This window comes from Phascolarctos cinereus, unplaced genomic scaffold (genome assembly GCF_003287225.1).
Source record: "Phascolarctos cinereus isolate Bilbo 61053 unplaced genomic scaffold, phaCin_HiC Scaffold_726;HRSCAF=1367, whole genome shotgun sequence".
NCBI classification, from domain to species: domain Eukaryota; kingdom Metazoa; phylum Chordata; class Mammalia; order Diprotodontia; family Phascolarctidae; genus Phascolarctos; species Phascolarctos cinereus.
The window spans coordinates 387918970-387938424 of NW_027556098.1; the positions used below are offsets into that span (position 1 = coordinate 387918970).

Here is a 19455-nt window from a genome sequence, read left to right on the forward strand (position 1 = left end):
AATTTCCAGTGAGAAAATTTCTACCAACAGAAGAGAAAAATCGGTTGGGGTGGGGAGGATCATTGGACTAGACAGGCACTGAGGTCCTTTCCAATTCTAAAACTATAATCTCAAGATCCTATAACTTTGGTTCCATTCTCAGTTCTACCATTTTGTAACTGAGACCGTGGGAAAAATCACAGTATGTGATTTGGTGCTATGAGAAAAAACCACTAGCTCTGGAATCAGAGGATCAGGGTTCAAAGACCAGCTTCTTATTACTTGTACGACCTTGGACAAATCATTTAACCTCTCTGAGCCTCAGTTTCCTCATCTGTAAAACAAGACGGTTGGACTAGATGACCTTGAAGGTCTCTTCCAATTCTTATTCTAGGATTATTGGGCTTTAGTTTGCTCCTCTATAAAATGGAGATGATCAACCTCATCTATTGATGAGCACCTACTATGTGCCAGGCACTTGGATTTATACTTTCTTAACACCTGAATAGCCTACCTCACAGGGTTGTAGCGAAGAGCAAATGGTGGGAGGCAAAGTTTTGCAAATGAGGAACCTGATGTCTATCCCACTGGAATAATGATAGGGATATTTTGGTTTTGTCTTTGTGTGCCTAGGACCTAGCAAAATGTCTTATACATTATTGTCATTGCTCAGTCATTTCAGTTGTGTCCAACTCTTTGTGACCTCATTTTGGAATTTTCTTAGCAAAGAAACTGGAGTGGACTGCCATTTCCTTCTCCCGATCATTTTCCAGATGAGGAAACTGAGGCAAACAGGGTGAAACAGGGTCACACAGCCAGTAAATGTCTAGGGCCAGATTTGACATCAGGTTTTCCTGACTCCAGGTCTGGTGCTCTGTCCATTGTACCACTTGGCTTCCCTTTACATATTATAGTAAGTACATAATTGAAGTTTTATAGCAAGTACATAATTGACATTATTTTTTTAAACAAATAAACTAGTCTCTTACCACTGGGATGGTCAGTTATAACCCTGGAGTCCGTGGAGTTCTCTCTGCTGTGGACTGTGGGCTCTGGAGTGGGTTTGTCATCGGCTCCTGTGGTATGGTGGGGTCTTATGGTTCTTGGGGGCAGCTATGGAGCAGGTGGGAAAACCAGGAAAAAAGCCAGTAAGCAGCCTCACAGAAGGATGAAGGACACTTGTTTGTACTACTTTTCGTGCCTGGGGACTGAGTTCCACTGACTGTACCACCTCAGCCAGAATTTTCAATAGCATTTATCATCTGTATCACACATCTGCCTCTGGGTGGGTCACAGTTCTAACAAAAGAACCATCAGCACAAAATTAATGTGTTGTCTTTTCTTCCTCAGCTAGATTGTAAGCTCCCTGAGGACAGAGAGCATGTATTACATTTTGAAAATATCAAGCCAAAGGAAACAGTCTCTCTCAGAACATTTCCATTACTACAGGCTTGCTCTCTGTGCAAACGCATCTTATCTCATAATGCTCGGAGGACAAGACTTCTTTCTGTAGCATAAGCCACAGTATTTGATAACATTGCAGTGGCCTCAAGCTTGGTCTCTATAAAGGCTAATTTTATTTGAGAAAACTCAGGCCTCTAATCTTGGCTGTGTTCTGTGAGAAATAAAGGTAAACTGAGGCACAAAAATTAAATAAAATGTCAAGTCAACAAACATTTTAGTGCCTACTATGTGCCAGGCACTATGCTAAGCCCTAGGGATACAAAGAAGGCAAAAACAGCCCCTGGCCTCAAGGAGCTCCCTGTCTGATGGGGGAGACAACGTGCAAATGATTATGTATAAACCAGCTACTTGAAGGATAAATAGGGGATAATTAACAGAGGAAAGGCACTGGAATTCAGAGGGACTGAGGAAGGCCTCCTGTAGAAGGGGGGATTTTAACTGGGACTTGAAGGAAGCCAGGGAAGCCAGGAGGGAGAGATGAGGAGGGAGAGCATTCCAGGCATGAGGGACAGTGAGGGGAAATGCCTGGAGTCTGGAGATGGAGGGTCTTGTTTGAGGAACTGCAAGAAGGCCACGCCTCACTGGATCAGGGTATGAAGGGGGTGGTATAAGGCATAAGAAGATTGGAAATGTAGGTAGAGGGGGCAGGAGGTTAGAAAGGGCTTTGAACACCAAACAGAGGATTTTATATTTGATCTTCTTCTCTAGAATACCCATCACAGTGCTTTGTACAGAGAAGGGTTCCAATATTTGTTGGCTGTTTGAAAGCGGTGGGAAGGAGAAATTATAGGAGTAGAGATCAGAGTTGGAAGGGACCTTCGAGGTCCACCTAATCCAATTTCCTCATTTTATGGATGATGAAACCTGGAAGCCCAGAAAGGCAACTTATGCAAGGTCACATAGGTAGTAAGAGGCAGAGCTAAAATCCTAATCCAGGTTATAGGAATAGGGATGTTGGATTGGAAAGAAACTTGAAGGTCCTTCTAGTCTGATCCCTTCATTTACAGATGAAGAAACCCAAAGAGAAAATGACTTGCCTAAGGTCACACAGGGAGTAAGTGAAAGAACTGGGTTTTGTACCCAGGTCACAGGATCACAAATTCCAAGTTGGAAAGGACCTCAGAAGTTGTTCTGCCCAACCCCCTCAATTTAAAGGTGAGAAAAGCTGGACACCCAGAGGGGGTAAGTGTTTTGTCCAGGTCACATAGGTAGTAAGTGACAGAGCTAAGATTTGAACCCAGGTCTGCTGACTCCAAATCCAAGATTCTCTCCACTGGACCACACATTGATTCTTGAGTAGACTGTTCAGTTTGGAAGGCAGTGGGAGTGTCCTCTCCATAAAAGATGCAAACTCTTGTTGCTCCACCAACTCCATGGGCAGGGCAGAGGGCTTTGAGCCACCTTGAGATGCCGAGGGATTCAATATGGATTCCAGTTACGCAGCCACGCCAAAGTTACGCAGTGGCTCAGGATAGTGTTAAGTGTGAACAGCCAAGGACCTCTCTCCCCGAGTTGGACCCAGATGGTAAATCACCAAAGGGAAGCCCTAGAATTTATTGACGGGCACTGCCCCCCAGGTCCCGCCTTGGATCCACTGGTGGGTGGGAGAAGACTAGGGGTCATGGACTCGCAATTAAACTTAGACCCCTCCCTTTCCCTCCGTAAAGTTCAGAGTCAATGAATAATTATGGGCAGGAAGAACAAATCACAGCCCCTGGAAAATCCCTTCCAAGCCCGGAACTCCTCTGAGATCTATGCAGGTAGTTACCCCAGAATTCCAGAAGTGGAAGGAATCTCAGTGGTCTTCTATTCTACCCCACACCCCTGAAAGCAAACCCATCTACAACACAGCCTTTGCTTGGCCTGCAAAGAGGAGGAACCGACTAACTCAGAGGCAGTCCATTCCACTTTGGGACAGCGCCATGCCCACACTCACTGCTTTCCACAGGCTGTCCCCCAGGCCTGAAATGCACTCTCCGCTTTCCTAAGCCTCAGAGGCCCTCTCACCCCTAAGACGAAGCTGAGGCATTACCCATTATATGAAGCCTTTCCTGGTCCACTTCCCTAACTCCTAGTGCCCTCCCTCCCAAATGATTTTGTACATATTTGTATTTGTTCATTCAATCGACATTTATTGAGTCCACTCCAGGGATGGGGAACCCACAGCCTCGAGGCCACATGTGGCCCTCTAGGTCCTCAATGTGGCTCTTTAATTGAATCCAAACTTCACCTTCTGGACTCTGTGTCAAGCACTGTACTAAACAGTGGGGATCCAAAAAAAGGGCAAGAGACACCCCGCCCACAAAGAGCTTATGATCTAATGGGAGAGACAACATAGAAACAGATATACACAAAGCAAGCTCTAGACAGGATAAATAGGAAATAATTAACAGAGAGAAGGCAGTGGAATTAAGAGGGATGGGGGAAGGCTTCCTGGAGAAGGTGGGATTTTAGGTGGGACTTAAAGGAAGCCAGGGAGCTCAGTAGTCAAAATGGAGAAGGTAGCGCATCCAAGGCATGGAAGACAACCAGAGAGAATGTCCTGAGTCAAGGGATGGAGGGTCTTGTTTGTGGAACAGCCAGTAGATACAGATATACACACATGTATGTGTGTATGTATTTACATACAAACACACGCATACACACATGTATATGTGTATGTATGTGTGCGCATGTGTGTAGATATGTGTGTATGTGTGTTTGTGTGTACTTGTTGGCTCCCCTGGTAAAATGTCAGCTCTTTCTACAGAGGGATTGGTTCATTCTTTATACCTGGATTGCCAGCACTTAGCACTGTACTGTTGGATGACAGGTGACATTTAAAAAATAGGTGACATAAATAAATGACATAAATGTTGATCGATCGTTGAGAAGTTGTTTTTTTCTGGCATCAAATCTAAATTTGCCTCCTTGCAATTCTCCCCCTCCCTTCTTAGTTCTTCTCTCTTGAACTGGAAGGAACAAATATTTTCCTCTTTCTGCTTCACAGTCCTTCATAGGATTATAGATTTAGATTTGGAAGGGACTTAGAGGCCATAGAGTTCAACCTCCTCATTTTACAGATGAAGAAACTGAGGCAGAGACATTACAGGCAGAGAGACTTACCTGGGCCACACAGATAGCAAGTATGTGAGGGAGGATTTGAAGCCAGGCAGGCCATCCTGACTCCAAGCTCTGTGTCCTAGCCACTAGGCTTTGCTGTCACTCTTAGGATACTGGAAGATAGAGCTCTCAACCCCTTCCCCCAAACTCCCATAGAGAGCCACCTACTTCCTTGCCTTTTGTTGTACTTCGACCCAGCCTTCAGCTCCAAGAATTAAACCTGGCAAGAAAATGAGATGGCATGAGGCTGGAGATACCCACCGGTGTTGATGCATCATCAGAACCACGAGGATGCCAGTCACTGGAGACTGCCGTGGTCATGCCATCTTCTGGTAAGGTTGTGCTGGCTGGAGGAGAAAGACTGAGTCAGAACTCCACGCTGGAAACTCTCCATTCCTCCCTTCCTCTGTGGGGGGTTACATTTCTCTCCAGTCATCTCGTGGGCTTTCTGCTGCTCCAGAGACCTGACCTCCAGAGACCATTTCCCCAGAGACCTGGAGAGCTACACAGGACTTCAGTATTGCAAAAACCTGTCATTTTCTCAGTGGGAAACCCCTCCAACAATGCAAATTTCAACCCACTTGTAACTTACGGTCTTAGACAGGTGTTTAAGGCTCAGAAAAGGCAAATGATTGGCTGAGGGCCACACATCTAGAATCTTAGCCTGAGTCTTCCTGACTCCAGGGCCCACTCCCTATTACTACTATGCTGCATGACCATTCAGAAAATACTACTGTTCATTCATTGATTCATTGATTCATTCATCTATCTATTTATTTGTTCATTTATTTATGTTCATTCATTTATATATGTATCTATGTGGTATAGTGGACAGAGCATTGAGCTTACAGTCTAGAATAACTGGGTTCAAATTTTACCCATGATTCTTATTAGCTTCATGACCCTGGGCAAGTCTCCTAGCTTTTCTGGGCCTAAGGCATTTTCCACCAAACTTTTCCACTAGGCTACAGATGTCTTACTATGATCTGCATACCCACTGACTCTACGTCTTTTTTCCTCCCTCCTTCCCTCCCTCCCTCCCTTCCTTTCTTCCTCTTTTCCTTCCTTTTTTCTCCCTCCCTCCCTTTCTTTTTTCTCTCTCTCTTCCTTCCTTCCTCTCTTCTTTCCCTCCCTCCTTCCTTTCTTCTTTTCTTCTTCCATTTTGTATTCCTTTCTCTCTTTCTTTCTAAGAAAATCCCAAGATCATAGAAATAAGAATTTCAGAGACCAATCCACTCTTTTACAGAGGAGGAAACTGAGGCACAGACAAGTCAGTTACCATGCTCAAAGTTACACATGTAGGGCTGGGAGTTGGTCCTCTGACTCCAAACCCAGCTTCCTTTCCAATGTACCACACACACTGCCTATGATCGTAGACTAATCATCCCATTTCACAGATGAGAACAGAGTGGAATGCATCTGTAATATACTAAATGGTGTCTCCTACCCACCCTGCTGTTTTGTGGCCCTGGTTTACTGTTCTTGTCTCCACAGAGGTTGCTGTTCATCCTTCATTCTTGAAGAGGACCATGACATCAGGGAGGTGATGCCATGACATGCAAGTGAATTGGATTTAAGTGAGGGAGGGCTGTGCAAAGTCACCAGCCTCACTTTCTCCTCCGGAGCCATCTGAGTCCAGTGGCCAGATGTGGATTAGGATGACTGGAGATGGCCCCGGAAGCAGTGGGAAATGACCTTGGCTCCAATCACCACTGCTTGACCTGTGCACACACCTTATTGCCTCCCACATACCAGAGCCAAGCACTCTAGGCTCCCTGCCCATCCAAGCGAGGAATCTACCTCCCTCTATGGGCACCAGGCTCCCTGCTTACCTCCTATTGACTCCATCTGCCCCAAATCTGCCTCTCAGACAGAGCTGTCCCCAGGGTGGAGTGACTCGAGCCTTTCCCGGGGCTCCAGATTGGGGTGGCCTGTACTTCTCTGGGCCAGGGTCTCAAAGCCTCTCTGTGCTTGACCAGTTCAGAGCCACCCTGTACTATAGTCCACATTCCCTTGTCCAGCCTCAATTGTCCTCCACCAAGACTCCATCAGCATTACTAGCACCCATCTCCTGGGCCCACTGAATGTCAGCTTCTTCAGGGAAGGGACTGTTTTTACCTTTTCTTTTGGTATCACCAGTTCTTAGCACTGTTTCTAATATGAGTAATTGTTTAACAAATGTTTGTTTGCCTACTGTTACATCCTCTTCTCCCTGTGACATTTTCCCTCCTCTCATTCCACTTGAAAGCCAGTAGGCTGCCCTCTTTTCTGACCCAACTGTACTGCGACTGTGTCTTGGGTTCCCACCTTATATCTTTCCCAGGTGTCATCCATGCTTTTGCTTTGTATTCCAACTGAATTTGCTCAGCACAAGAATTTCTAGCTATCGTTCTGCCTTCAAATCAATGAAATTCAATGGGCATTTATTAAGCACCTACTATGTGCTAAGTTCTGAGGACGCAGACAAAAATTAAATAGTCCGTGTCCTTAAGGAATTTATGTCTTATTGGGAGAAAACATTGCCCTTTGGCCTTGGCTTTTCACCAGCTCCATTTGGAATGACCTTGCTTCCTGGCATGGAAGGCTTGGACCCTCTTGGGTTGTTCTCCACCCATGCATGGGGGAAAAATGTGAGAACCTAGCCATCCAGTGACTCTTAGAAATCACTTGTGAGCCTGCTAAGCCCTGCTGAGTAGTGACGGATGACTCGCCCCAGTCTTTGAAAGGCAACATGGCACAGTTGGACTCGGCCCTGGACTTGAAGACCTGAATTAAAATCTCACCTCCCCTTGACTGTGTGACCTTGGGCAAGTCACTTTAGTGTCCTTATCAGTATAATGAGGGACTTGGACTTAATGGCCTCCAAGGTCCCTTCCTGCCTTAAATCAGTGATTTTACAACTTCACTACAAACACAATATATGCCCACTTGAAGAGTTAACAGTCTGACTCATGAGCCCCAGCCCCGTCCCCTGGCATGGGATAAGGTTCCCGAAATCTCATGACCAAACCATCTTGCAAAACAGGAGAGAAAACACGTGCCTTTGAGGGGAGGAGAAGGGGGTTGTTTGGAGATCTCTATGAGTCATGGAAGAGCAGCTGGGCTCTGAGACTGGTAGCACCTCTGTCTGTTGAAAGACATCTTTTTCTCCCCCTCTGCTTCCCTTATAAATATGCTCACAGACAGCCAAGCCCAAGACAAGAACTAATAAATATTTGATTGGAACTTTTCTGGCAGCATAGGAAGGAGCAAAGTCTCTGGCGTCCTCCCTGCTTCTGCTTTTCATTCTGCATTTGATGCTCTAAATCCCCATCCCTGAAGATGGATAGCATGGAATCAAGCGTCTGAGCGTGTGGGTTTATTTGTAGTCTCTGAGGGAAAGGGTTTCACCAGGAGCCATAGTCAAATCATTGTTGGACCCCAGGGATGGCTTCCCTCCTCTCCCATCCCCCACCCCCATTCACTGGAGGTCAAGGTTTGGCTGCTAGAGGGATTGATGGGGCCTATTGAAGACAAATGTCGAGTCGAGCTGTGTGCTTGGGGGAGGAGGGGAGGAGAAAAGCTCCTTGGCAGACAAGGACCCTTTATGAAGGAGCCAAGCATCTCATTGCCCTCCTTTTCAGAACTAGAGTTCTGAAGCTGTCGTACCAAACAATGCATTTTTAAAAGTATTTTCTGGAGGTATTCTGTATTGATTCTAAGAGTTGCTTGTCAACTCCCAAATAGCACGGAAACATCAATAGAAATGTGCATATTTATAGAAATATACACAGATAAATAGGCATATAGGTATATACATACATACATACAATATATACATACATATATATGTGTGTGTGTGTGTATGTGTATGTGTGTGTGTGTGTAGATATAATATATATGGAAAGTCAGCACAGCCAGGCAGTGCCATGTAAAAAAAACCCTCGGACTTGGAATCTTGAACTTGGGATGACTAGACTCAAGTTTGAATCCTGGCTCTTACCACTTACTCCCTGTATGAGCTTGAGAAAGTCCCTTTATCTCCCTGGGACCTCAGTTTCTCAATCTGAAAAATGAGGGGATTAGACTAGCTGACCTCCGAGTTCCCTTCCAGCCTTAGAACCCTTTGAGCCCTAGTTGATAAAATGCTGGATTCAGAGTCAGGAAAACCTGGGTTTGGTTGAATTCGTTACATACTAAAAACAAAACAAAGCAGAACAAAATCCCAACAGCAAGCTTTATACAACAGATGAACAGATCTGAGGTTCCAAATACAAGAACTCTCTTTTTCTGTTCTTTGTATATGGAAATGTTCATGTTTGTTGGGATTTGTCAAATTTGGAATAACAAGAAATGAAAATTAAAATCTTGGAAAAAAAACAAACCCCAAGTTCATATCTTGTCTCTGAGGCCTGCTAGCTATATAACCACCAAAAAGTGATCTTACCATCTCAAATGATCAGTTTCCTCAAAGGAGGCAGTGTGCTACTACAGAAAGACCACTGAATTTGGATTCAGAGAACCTATGTCTGAATCTTGGCTCAGCAGTTTGCTACCTATATGATGATGGGAAGTGGTTTTAGCCTCTCGGCAACTGAGTTTCTTCATCTGTAAAATGAGGGACCTCTAAGAGCCCTCTGTCCTCTGAATCTAGGCTTCTAAGGTAATAAATGTAAAGTGGAAAATACTTTGCAAATCTTTAAGCACTATATAAATGTGAACTATTATTACACCACACTGTTTCTCACATAAGTATAGCACATCACATATACTAGACACATACATAAAAGCAGTGAACACAAATGAATACATACTTAAACACATGTATGTGCATACATATGCCTATACATGTGTGTGCACACTACACACATGCCTACACATGTGCACAAATTTATATACATATACTTAGATGTATTTAGATGCCTACTTACATGTATCTAAATATATGCATACTCCCACAAGCCTACATACATATGCATATGACATACCATACATGTATATAAACATACACACATGCATTTTAAATCCCAGTATAGAATGGAGCAGGTTACTGTGCTGGGAGCTCTGGTGTTTCTCCCTGTTCTTCCCTCTCCTATAACCCACTCAATACAAACTTCAACTCTGGATAGACAAAGGCAAGGTCCTGAATGACAGACAGGATCAGGGGGCGTTCCTTTTGTCTCCATGACCTCCCTTTCTCTCGGCTTCATGGGAAAGTTGCTCTTAATGAGAGATCCCAACCCATCCCTCAGTGATAATAGTCCCTGTTGTCCCGGCATTACAGGTTCCTGCTGGGCACAGCTGTTGGATTTCAGCCTGCCTTCCCATCTTTTTCCTCTCCATTGTGGAGTGTGGGTTATGTAGTGCAGCTTTCATGCTCAAAACCATTTTCCTTCTTAAAACAAAACCAGTAGCTGTGGATGTTTCTAAGAACATCGAACCCCAATGCCAAGCTGTGTACGCACACATTAGCCTCCAAGGTCCATCTAGCCTATTCTACCTTTCCCATGCCCAACTCAGTCTCCTTGCATATTGGTGAGATCTCATGGCAATTTTCCAGCATGGGACCAATCTCTTTACTCAAGTTCTAATTTTGAACTGGTGATTATTCTTATGAGTTTGGGGCCAATCTTACTTTTGGTCTACCTATAATGTGATAGATTATAAGCTCTTTGACAGCAAGATCTGTTTCACTTTGGTTTTGAGACCCCAGTGCTTGCACAGGGATTAACAGATGTTTTAGGATCATGGGATCTCAGAGTCTTAGATCTAGAGCTGGGTGGGCCCAGAAAGCATTTAATCCAACCCCCCACCCCATTTTGAAAATGAAGTTCAGGGTTCAGGGAGGTGAAGATACTTGTCCAAGGTCAAACAGGTAGTAATTGTCAGAATTCCAACCCAGACCCTTGGAATCCAAATTTCACACATTTTCTACCATGCTACCTCTTTCATTGAAATGAATACAAAATACATTTTAATGAGAAAACTGTTAGGGGGAAGGGGTGTTTGAGAACAAACTCTTCTAATACTCTAGCAGACCTTTATTTGCATTAATATATTAATTAAGAACAATTGATCTGTTCACCAAAATAAGTCCCTGAAGACTTCTGCTTGGAAGCCCTGTTACCTAAGTTTACATTACTTTATGTCCTTGAAAGTAATCACACTTCATTTCTTGAATATTTTCCATAGTCCAGGTTGATTACTAATTCAGACCGGCCATCCTCGGGATTATAATATTGGAAATTGTGCTAGACTAGGAGTCAGAGGATCTAGGTTTGAGGTCGAGCTCTGATCCATTTAGCTATTCTGACTCTCAGTTTCTTTATCTGTAAAATGGAGACCATAATGTTGTATTACCCATTTCACCCTGTTATGAAGGAGGCCCTTTCTATATTATAAAACACTATGTAAATGTTATTATCCTCAGCTCTTCCATTAACTTTCTGTATGACTTCGGACAAGTCACTTCCCCATTCATTACACCAGTTTCCCAAGGAAGATGGACTTAGATGATGTCTAATGCCCCTCCTGGTTCTGACGTGAGGAAATGCACCCCGGTAGAATAGATAGAGCACTGCACTTGGACTCAAGAAGATGTGGGTTCCAATCCGAACTCAGATGCTTCTTCCCTGGGTGACTCTGGGTAAGTCATGGTACTTCCATGGGCCTCAATTTCCCCTTCTGTAAAATGAAGGGCTTAGATTAGATGACATCTCAGGTCCCTTTCAGCTGTAAATCTATGATCCTAAAAGGAGGGTCCAGACATTTTTACTCACTGAGTAGCAACAGGAATTCAATCTCTAAGTTCTTAACCTTTTCTGGTCATGGACCCCTTTGAAAGTCTGGAGAATTCTCTTCTCAAAACAACATTTTTGAATGCATAGAGTTACAAAGGAAACCAACTATATTGGAAAATTCTTATAAAACATGTTTTTTTTTAAGTTCACGGACCCCAGGTTAAGAACATTTGCTCAAGGACAAAATAACACATACTGGAGAAGCAAGAATCAGCACAGTGGAAAGACCACTGGATTTGGAGTCAGGAAGCCTGATTCTGAATCCTGCCTTTGACATGTATGTGCCATGTGATCACAGGCCACTCACTAAACCTCTCTGGGCATCAATTCTGAAAAATGGAGGCGAGGGTTAGATTAAATAATTTATAGGGTCCCTTGCAGCTCAAAATCTATAATCATGCAAATCAATTAATCTTTTCAGGTATCAGTTTCCCCATCTGTAAAATGAAGGGGTTGGACCAGATGGCCTCTGAGACCTCTTGCAGATCTAAACGGGTATTAGTGCATGTTTAGTTCTTATATCCTCTTGGAAGAATACTTTAAGAATTCCCCTTCCTGTTTGGGCCATGTTCTATTTTCAAGTCTAGATGCTCTCAAACTTGCCTGGGGTTCGTAAGAACTCTCACTGCTGCATCCAGCTGTTGTTTTGAAACAAACTTGGTCTGGATGAGGGCCTGCCTTCTTCTCCCAACCCCCAACCCTCCTGACACAGGAGCCATCTTTCAGGCTGAGGATTAAGATGAAGTTGACTTTGCCCAGGATGCTCAGGATCCCCGCCTTGGACACAACAGCACCCTCTTTGTCAGCTTCTGTCTGGGCTGCTTCCAGCCCCTCTGGTCTTTCCTCAATACAGGCCCCTCTTCTCCTACCTCTCATAGCCTGACCGTTGGTGGGATCAGTAAGGGGTGGCCACAGGGCTCACAGCAGCCCAGGAAGAGAACATGGAGGAGAGGGATGCATAGAGCAAGGGAGGTCAAGCAGGCAGGACCCTAAATCTTTTCTGGGCACCTTCAAAGCATGCATGCGTCGATGTTGGCACTGCAATGACTTCTGAAGACTCGACAACAGGTTAGCAAGGAGCTGGGTGGAACAGTAACTGTACCTGTTCTGGGAGTCAAGGGAACTGGGCTCCAGGCCTGCCTCTGCCACTAACTCAGTGTGATCTGGGACAATTAATTGCCCCTGACTGCTGCATTCTCTTGTCCTCAATTTAAGGTAAAGTCAGGGAAGAAAGGTTGGAACAGATGATCTCTAAGGTCTCTGCAAGCTCTGATATTCTGCATTCTAAGACCCCTCCCAGTTCTGACGTTCTTTGTTCTACGGGTCCTCCCAACTCTGGCATCCTGTGTTCTAAGATCCCTCCCAGCTCTGACATCCTGTGTTCTAAGTGCCTCTCCCAGCTCTGACACTCTTGTGTTCTAAGGGCCCTCCCAGCTCTGACATCCTGTGTTCTAAGTGCCTCTCCCAGCTCTGACATTCTCTGATTCAGTTTCTGGGTATCCAGAAATGTCACTCTGGCAGCTCTGAGGTGGGAAGGTGACTGGTGCAGACCCGTTCCTCCCAGAATGATTTCCTTCTTCAGCCTCTCTTCTAACATGGCACTGGGGCAGCTGTCTCTACTCCCACCCTACCGTATCTTCCTAAATGCTGGCAGCCAAGAATTCCTCCTGGATCCTGGTACTCTAGACAGACTTAGTAATCTTCTTCCAGCCTCTTCATAGAGCTCAACTTTTCCTCCAATTTCTGTTCATAACCCAACCCCCAACCCTGATGCTATTCACACTCCAGAAGACATGTGGATTAGGTGAATGTGCCTCCTCTCTCATCCACTGGGCCTCCCTAGGGTGGGAATTTCAGGGAAATTCAGTCCCTGAAAATCTAGGCTAACAAGGACAGCAATATGTAAGCCAGGAAAGGGTGAGCATTTGCTTTAAAAAGGAATGTGCCATGGAATCCCTCTAAACTGTAGCTTCTAAAGAGTTCTCTTGGACAGCATAAATCCCTGGTAGAAACTCTGAGGGTGAGGGCAAGGAAATTTAAGGTTCAAGGATTAGGAGCCCTGGCTCACTGAAAATAATAACTGACATTTATAGAATATAGTATAAAATTTGCCAGGTATTTAACACACATTAGCTCATTTAAGCCTCAAAATGACCCGGTGAGGTAGGTACTCTGGGTACTATTATTCTGCATTTCACAGAAGGGGAAACTGAAGATCAGATATGTGAAAATGACTTGCCATCAGTCACATGGCTAAAAACTAGCAAAAGTGAGATTTGAACTCTGATTCCTCCTGACTCAAAAAGTCCAGCTCTCCATGAACTCTGACACACTTCACCTGGGCCATGGATAGATATATAACTTGTTTAAAAAAAAACAACTTTGACAGCCATATTTCATTATAACAGGTTTCCTTTGTAATGCTATGCACTTTATTTTTTGTATATAAAATATGATTTTGAAGTCCATAAAGCATTATTCTAAAGGCCATAGGCTTTACTTATCTGCCAAAGGCATCCATGATAGGCCAGAAGTTCAGAACCCCCACTTTCAAGTCTGTGCAGCTGGCCCTGATCTCATTTCGGATCACCACATGTGGGCGAGTGTCTGAATTCCAGTCCCATTGCTGCTAGACCCCCTGCTTCATAACTCAACAGCAGTGGGGTGTGTTTTTATGTCTGTGCAATGTGGATGTTATTCTGAAACTGCTTTGAATAGTTAAACATCTTGTGGTTGAACTTGCAAAACAGGAGGGGAAACCCTAAGCCCTGCGTTAACCTAAGTACGTCATCTTCCTTGTAATAAGGCTTACTGGCAGCTCTGGAAGCGGACCTGTTGTGTTCATCGACGGAAGGAGGCAGTGATCTTTAGGTTACTCAAACATTTCTAATGTCTGATGTCTTCTTCAGCCTGTCCAAGTGCAGCAAATAAGGCCGGGAAGATGAGAGATCAAACAGCCCTGAAATCATCTCTTAAGAGTTTTCATGAAATAGAATAGCTCGTTCGAATTTGTTTCCTTTAAAAGGTTTCTGGTTGTCTCCGGCTTGTTCTGGTTGTTTGTCTGGTTTCAAGATGACAAACAAAAACAATACTTATCAACTTCCCCATTCCCCTCATGATTAAATGTTGGAGAAACACGGAATCAAAGGACGTCTCCAAATAGGAGGCCTTTCCTTATGCCTCTACATGCTAGTTTCTCCCCACCCCAAAATCAGCTTGTATTTATTTTGTCTATATTTAAATACATTGTCTTCTCTAGTAGAATACAGGCTTCTTGAGGGGAAAGATTTTCACTTTTCTCTTACGCAGCTGGCACTTAATAATTGCTTGTTGAATGATTTGATTGCAAATAGTACAATTCCTAAGGTATTCTTCAAAGTGAATTCCGTGGTGCGTGCAAGTGTAAAAACATCCACCCTTGCCCTTCCCCATCCCCCCCCCGCCAGATTATCTGGTGGCTACACAGTTGTCAACACTCCTTGGAGGGTAGTGACTCCGTGGGTAGGAGCCCCGACTGCCTCTTTTTTGTTCTGGATGGGACAGAGTGAGTTGCACAGAATCAACAGGTGTGAATGGCTTGTGATCTGGATCAAAGGGTTCATGACATTATTTTTCCCCTCAAACTCTCCCCTCTTCCAAATTCCCCCCTGGTTGCTGAGGCCACCAACAGTCTTCTAGTCTTCCAGTTATTCTTTTAGACAACCTCAGTGTCATCCTTAACTCCTTACTCACCCTCACTCCACATATACAGTCTATTGCTTAGTCACTTCTACCCTCATGTCTCTGGTATCTTTCTCCTTGTCACTGTTCACAGAGTCATTACCCTAGTTCAGATCTTCATCACTTCTTGCCTAGACTATTGTTACAGCTTCTTAATTTGGTCTCCCTGACTCAAATCTTTCCCCTCTCAAATCTATCCTCCACATAGCTGTCAAAATGACCTTCCTAAAGTCCAGGCCCTCTCACCTCCAAGATCAAATATTATTTTATATTTATTTCACCCTTTTAAAAATTTCTATTTTTTGTGAAAGTTTTATAATGTATATAATTATATATAATGTATATGTGTATAATATAATATAGGATATCTAAAGTATATAATGCATATTTGTACAGTATATATATATTTGAATTTTTAAAATTAATTTATTTTGATTTATCAACAATCACTTTCATAAGCTTTTGAGTTTTAAATTTTTCTCCCCCTCCCTTCCCACCTCCCTCCCCAAGACTACATATATATTTAATTTAAAATAAATATACACCTATTAAGAATCCATGTTCAATTTTATTTTACTAATAGAGATGCTTCATTAAAAAAAAATTAGAGCTCACCAGTTAGCCTTTGCTTGAAGATTTCCAATGATAAAGAACCCACTACTTTTCTCAGGACTAGAGTTCTGCAGGAATATTCACAAAATGTTAAAAGCCCCAGAGGAACACTGTACAACTTCTTTCCCTAAAATACTTATCCTTGCCATGTTAATTTGCTATGTCATGCCTCGTTAACACAGCTAACAAATTAAAGAAGGCAAAATGGCCTCTCTGCTATTTGCCATACACGACATTTCATTTCCCATTGCACACATTCTCTCTCTTCACCTCAATCTCTTGGAGTCTTTAGCTCTTTTCAAGGCTTAGTTCAAATAGTACCTCCTTCAGCAGGCTCTTCCTAAGCCTCTCAGTCTTTGATCTCTGAAATTACTTTGGTTTTACTTTGCATATACACTTTTGTATTGACTTATCTCTGTAAACATTGTTTCCTCCCAGTAGAATGTGACACACTTCAGGAATAGGACTATTTTATTTGCTTAGCACATAACCCGTCCTTGCTGACTGTTGAATTGAAAGGCTTTCTAAATCATATCAAGAAGTGAGCTTTCATAGTTCCAGGAGCTCCTTGACTCTCTGGGACCACCCACTCTATGGTTCTTTACCCTCAATTAGACTTTCATCTCCATTCACTCAATCCAAAATTATCATGGACAAAATTATTATGGACAAGGCTCACTTATTTGCTATTGAGTAGGTTTCCATCAAAAGTTGGGAAACTTAAGACTTGGTTCTAAATATCAAGTTCCTGCACCCTTGACTCTAACTCATGGGCTGGACCAGCCACACCACAGGGGTCAGTCATTGCTCTCTGATGGGTTGACTTGGAGTCCCCTAGAGTCTTGGTACGAGGAATGCCCTTCCCTGATCATGGCTACTAGGCTGACCACTGTCTCCAGACCCAGGATTGTGGTTGCTAATGGCTCTGGATGGGGCTCAGGCTTCACCTTTACAGTCTTTCAGTAGATTCTGGGTAAATGACCACATGAATCAAAAGTACTTCTATGGTTAATACAGGCAACTTCCAAAGAGGAACATGGAGACAATGGACTTTGGGGATTATCCATGGAAAATTTAGCCCTGGGCTGGCTAACAGTTTTATGGATGTTCTGGGAATGCAAATTTGTTTTGATTTTAGCCCAAGTAAACTTGCTGTTCCCACAAATCACACAGTACATTGCATTCATAGATTCATAGCATTTCAGAGTTGGAAGGAGCCTCAAAAGATATGCAGTCTAACCCAAGGGTAGTGGTTGCCCACCTGTGGGCTGCTGAGGAGGTATTTCAAGGAGTCTACCAATGTATATAGTGCCAAGAACTTCATTTTGATCTTTATTTAGTAAATGGCCCTTATGTAGACTGAGTAGACAATATGCCTCATGCAGGAACCAATTCTTAGTTTTGAAATGTATGTTGATGCTACTGTAATAAATAAAATACAAATTCATTTCGATCATTATTGAATTCATAGCTTTGTCATGATAACAATAATAACAAGACATTTATGGAACTCTAAAGATGGCAAAGCTCTTTACACATATCTCATTTGAGCCCCACAACAGCCCTAAGAGGTAGATAGTACAGGTAGCATCCCCATTTTTCAGATGAGTTAACTGAGGCATAGAGAGTTTGAGCGATTTGCCCATGGTCACACAGCTAGAGAGTTGCAAATGCCAGATTCAATCTCGGGTCTTCCTGGCTCCAAGTCCTATATTCTTTCTACTACTAAGCCATACAACCATTACGCATTTTTAAAAATAAACATCATAGCAATTGTTATTATCATCAATATTATTTTTATAGATATCATGTATATAGTTCTTTAAGGTTCACAAAATGCTGTATATATCTTATCTCATTTGAGCCTCATAACAGTCTTGTATGGTGGCTAACATTCTCATCTTCCAGATGAAGAAACTAAGGCTTACGGAGATGAAGTGATTCACTCATGGACCTATAGCTGGACAGTAGCAAGGCCAGATTTTAACTCAGGTCTTTATGACCCCAAGTACCCAAACTCTATATACTACGCCATGTTCTTATGATGTATTTTCTTAACTAATAAATAATAATAATAATTTGATGTTGATGGATACTGTTGTTGTCCATCCTTTATACTTGAAGAGGATCAGAATGTTGGTAGTAGTTGTCCTTCGTGCTTGAAGAGGATCAAAATGACAGCATTATGTCGGGGTCAAGGTACAGTATGTCCAACTGTGGCTGATCAGATCAATACTAGCTCAGAAGGCTCTACCACAGATCGGGCACAAATAGTCCACATGAACATTTAGAGTGGGGATGTCTCTAAATTTGGACAGCTCACATTTCTTTTGAGCTCCTGCAATTCTGCTTTACTAAGAGAGTACAGCACCTTCTTTGATGTGGGCACACCATGCTAGGCGGTTCTGCGATAGCATCTTCCACATCTCACATTTGATTCCAAAGCTCTTCAGAGAGACCTTGAAAGCATCCTTGTATTGCTTCTTCTGACCTCTGTGTGAGTGTTTGCTTTGTGTAATTTCTCCATAAAACAGTCTTTTAGGCAAACCTACATTTAACATTCAGACAACATGGCCAGCCTATGAGAGTTGCACTTTTTGCCACAGAGTTTGAATGCTTGGCAATTCAGCTCAAGAGAGGACTCAGTGTCTGGTACTTTATCTTGCCAGATTTTCAGAATCTTCCTAAGACAATTCAAATGGAAGTCATTCAGTTTCCTGGCATGGCACTGGTAGACTGCCCAGGTTTGCTAATGCAACAGATATTACCATGTGGAGATATGTGAAATCTGTTGATGTTTAAAAAGAGGCTGTCATATTCAAAAAGGTTGAGAATCCCTCCTGTCATAATTTGGATTGTTTTTGATCTCTCTCCTTTGACACTGCTCCTTGAAGAGTATGAGTAAGTGAGGGTTGACTGGGTTACTTCCCCAGAATCAGCTTAACAAACAATGATGAGAAAGCAGGACCCTGGTCTTGGTCAGGTCACACCTGAAATACTGTGTTTAATTCTGGGTACCACATTTTAGGAAGGACACTGATAAAAGGTAGAGAGAGCCATAGGAAAAGTGCTGGCTTTGAAATCACAGGACCTAGATTCAAATTCTCATTCTGCTGTGTGACCTTGGGCAAGTAACTCTACCTTTCTGGGCCTCAACTTCCCCATGTGTAAAAGCCTATGATCTTGATGCATCTGTCTGGGATCTATTATGCTGTCACCTCAAATTCACCAAGCACCAAACCAACCACATGCTTTGTCTCCTCTTGTGTCCCCCCTGAATTTGATATTTTAGTGGTTAATGATATCATAACTTCTACCCCACCCCCACCCCATTCACTCTCAGTTACTCTGGGGGTTGGGACTAGATGACCTATAGGGTCCCTTTAACAGATGAGTCTAAAATCATCCAGAGAAAGGCACAAAGGATGGTGAAGGATGTCTAGTTCATTTCAACTGAAGGACATTAAAATGTTTGGTTTGGAAAGGAGCAGGCTCAAGGGAAAATGGGTAGCTGCCTTCAGTTCTTTAGAGGGCTGTCACACGAAAGAGGGAATCAGCCTGTCCTATCTGGCCTTGAAAGGCAGAACCAGGAACCAAGCAGCAAAATTAGGCTTGATAGAAAGAAAAACTTCCTTACAATGAATGCTGTCTCAGAGGAGAATGAGTTTCCCTGGGAAGTCTTTGACCTGGAGGAACATAGATTTGGAGCAAGACGGCAGGTCATCTAAGCCAAGCTGTTCTTTCTGCAGATGAGGTAATTGGTGTGAAGTAACTTGCCCAAGGTCATGCAGGTGATAAG

At 43.2% G+C, this 19455-nt stretch overlaps 1 protein-coding gene across 3 annotated transcripts in view; it reads right to left on the minus strand.

The window, feature by feature from the left end:
- Positions 1–19455, minus strand: part of PDPN (podoplanin) — a 42290-nt gene that overhangs the window by 9744 nt on the left and 13091 nt on the right. For all 3 annotated transcript variants that reach the window (XM_020973497.2, XM_020973515.2, XM_020973508.2), the window contains exons 2-3: positions 4807–4892; positions 969–1092 (exon numbers count right to left, since the gene is read on the minus strand). In XM_020973497.2, coding sequence (XP_020829156.1) covers positions 969–1092; positions 4807–4892 — 210 coding nt within the window. The remainder of the gene's footprint in view (positions 1–968; positions 1093–4806; positions 4893–19455) is intronic.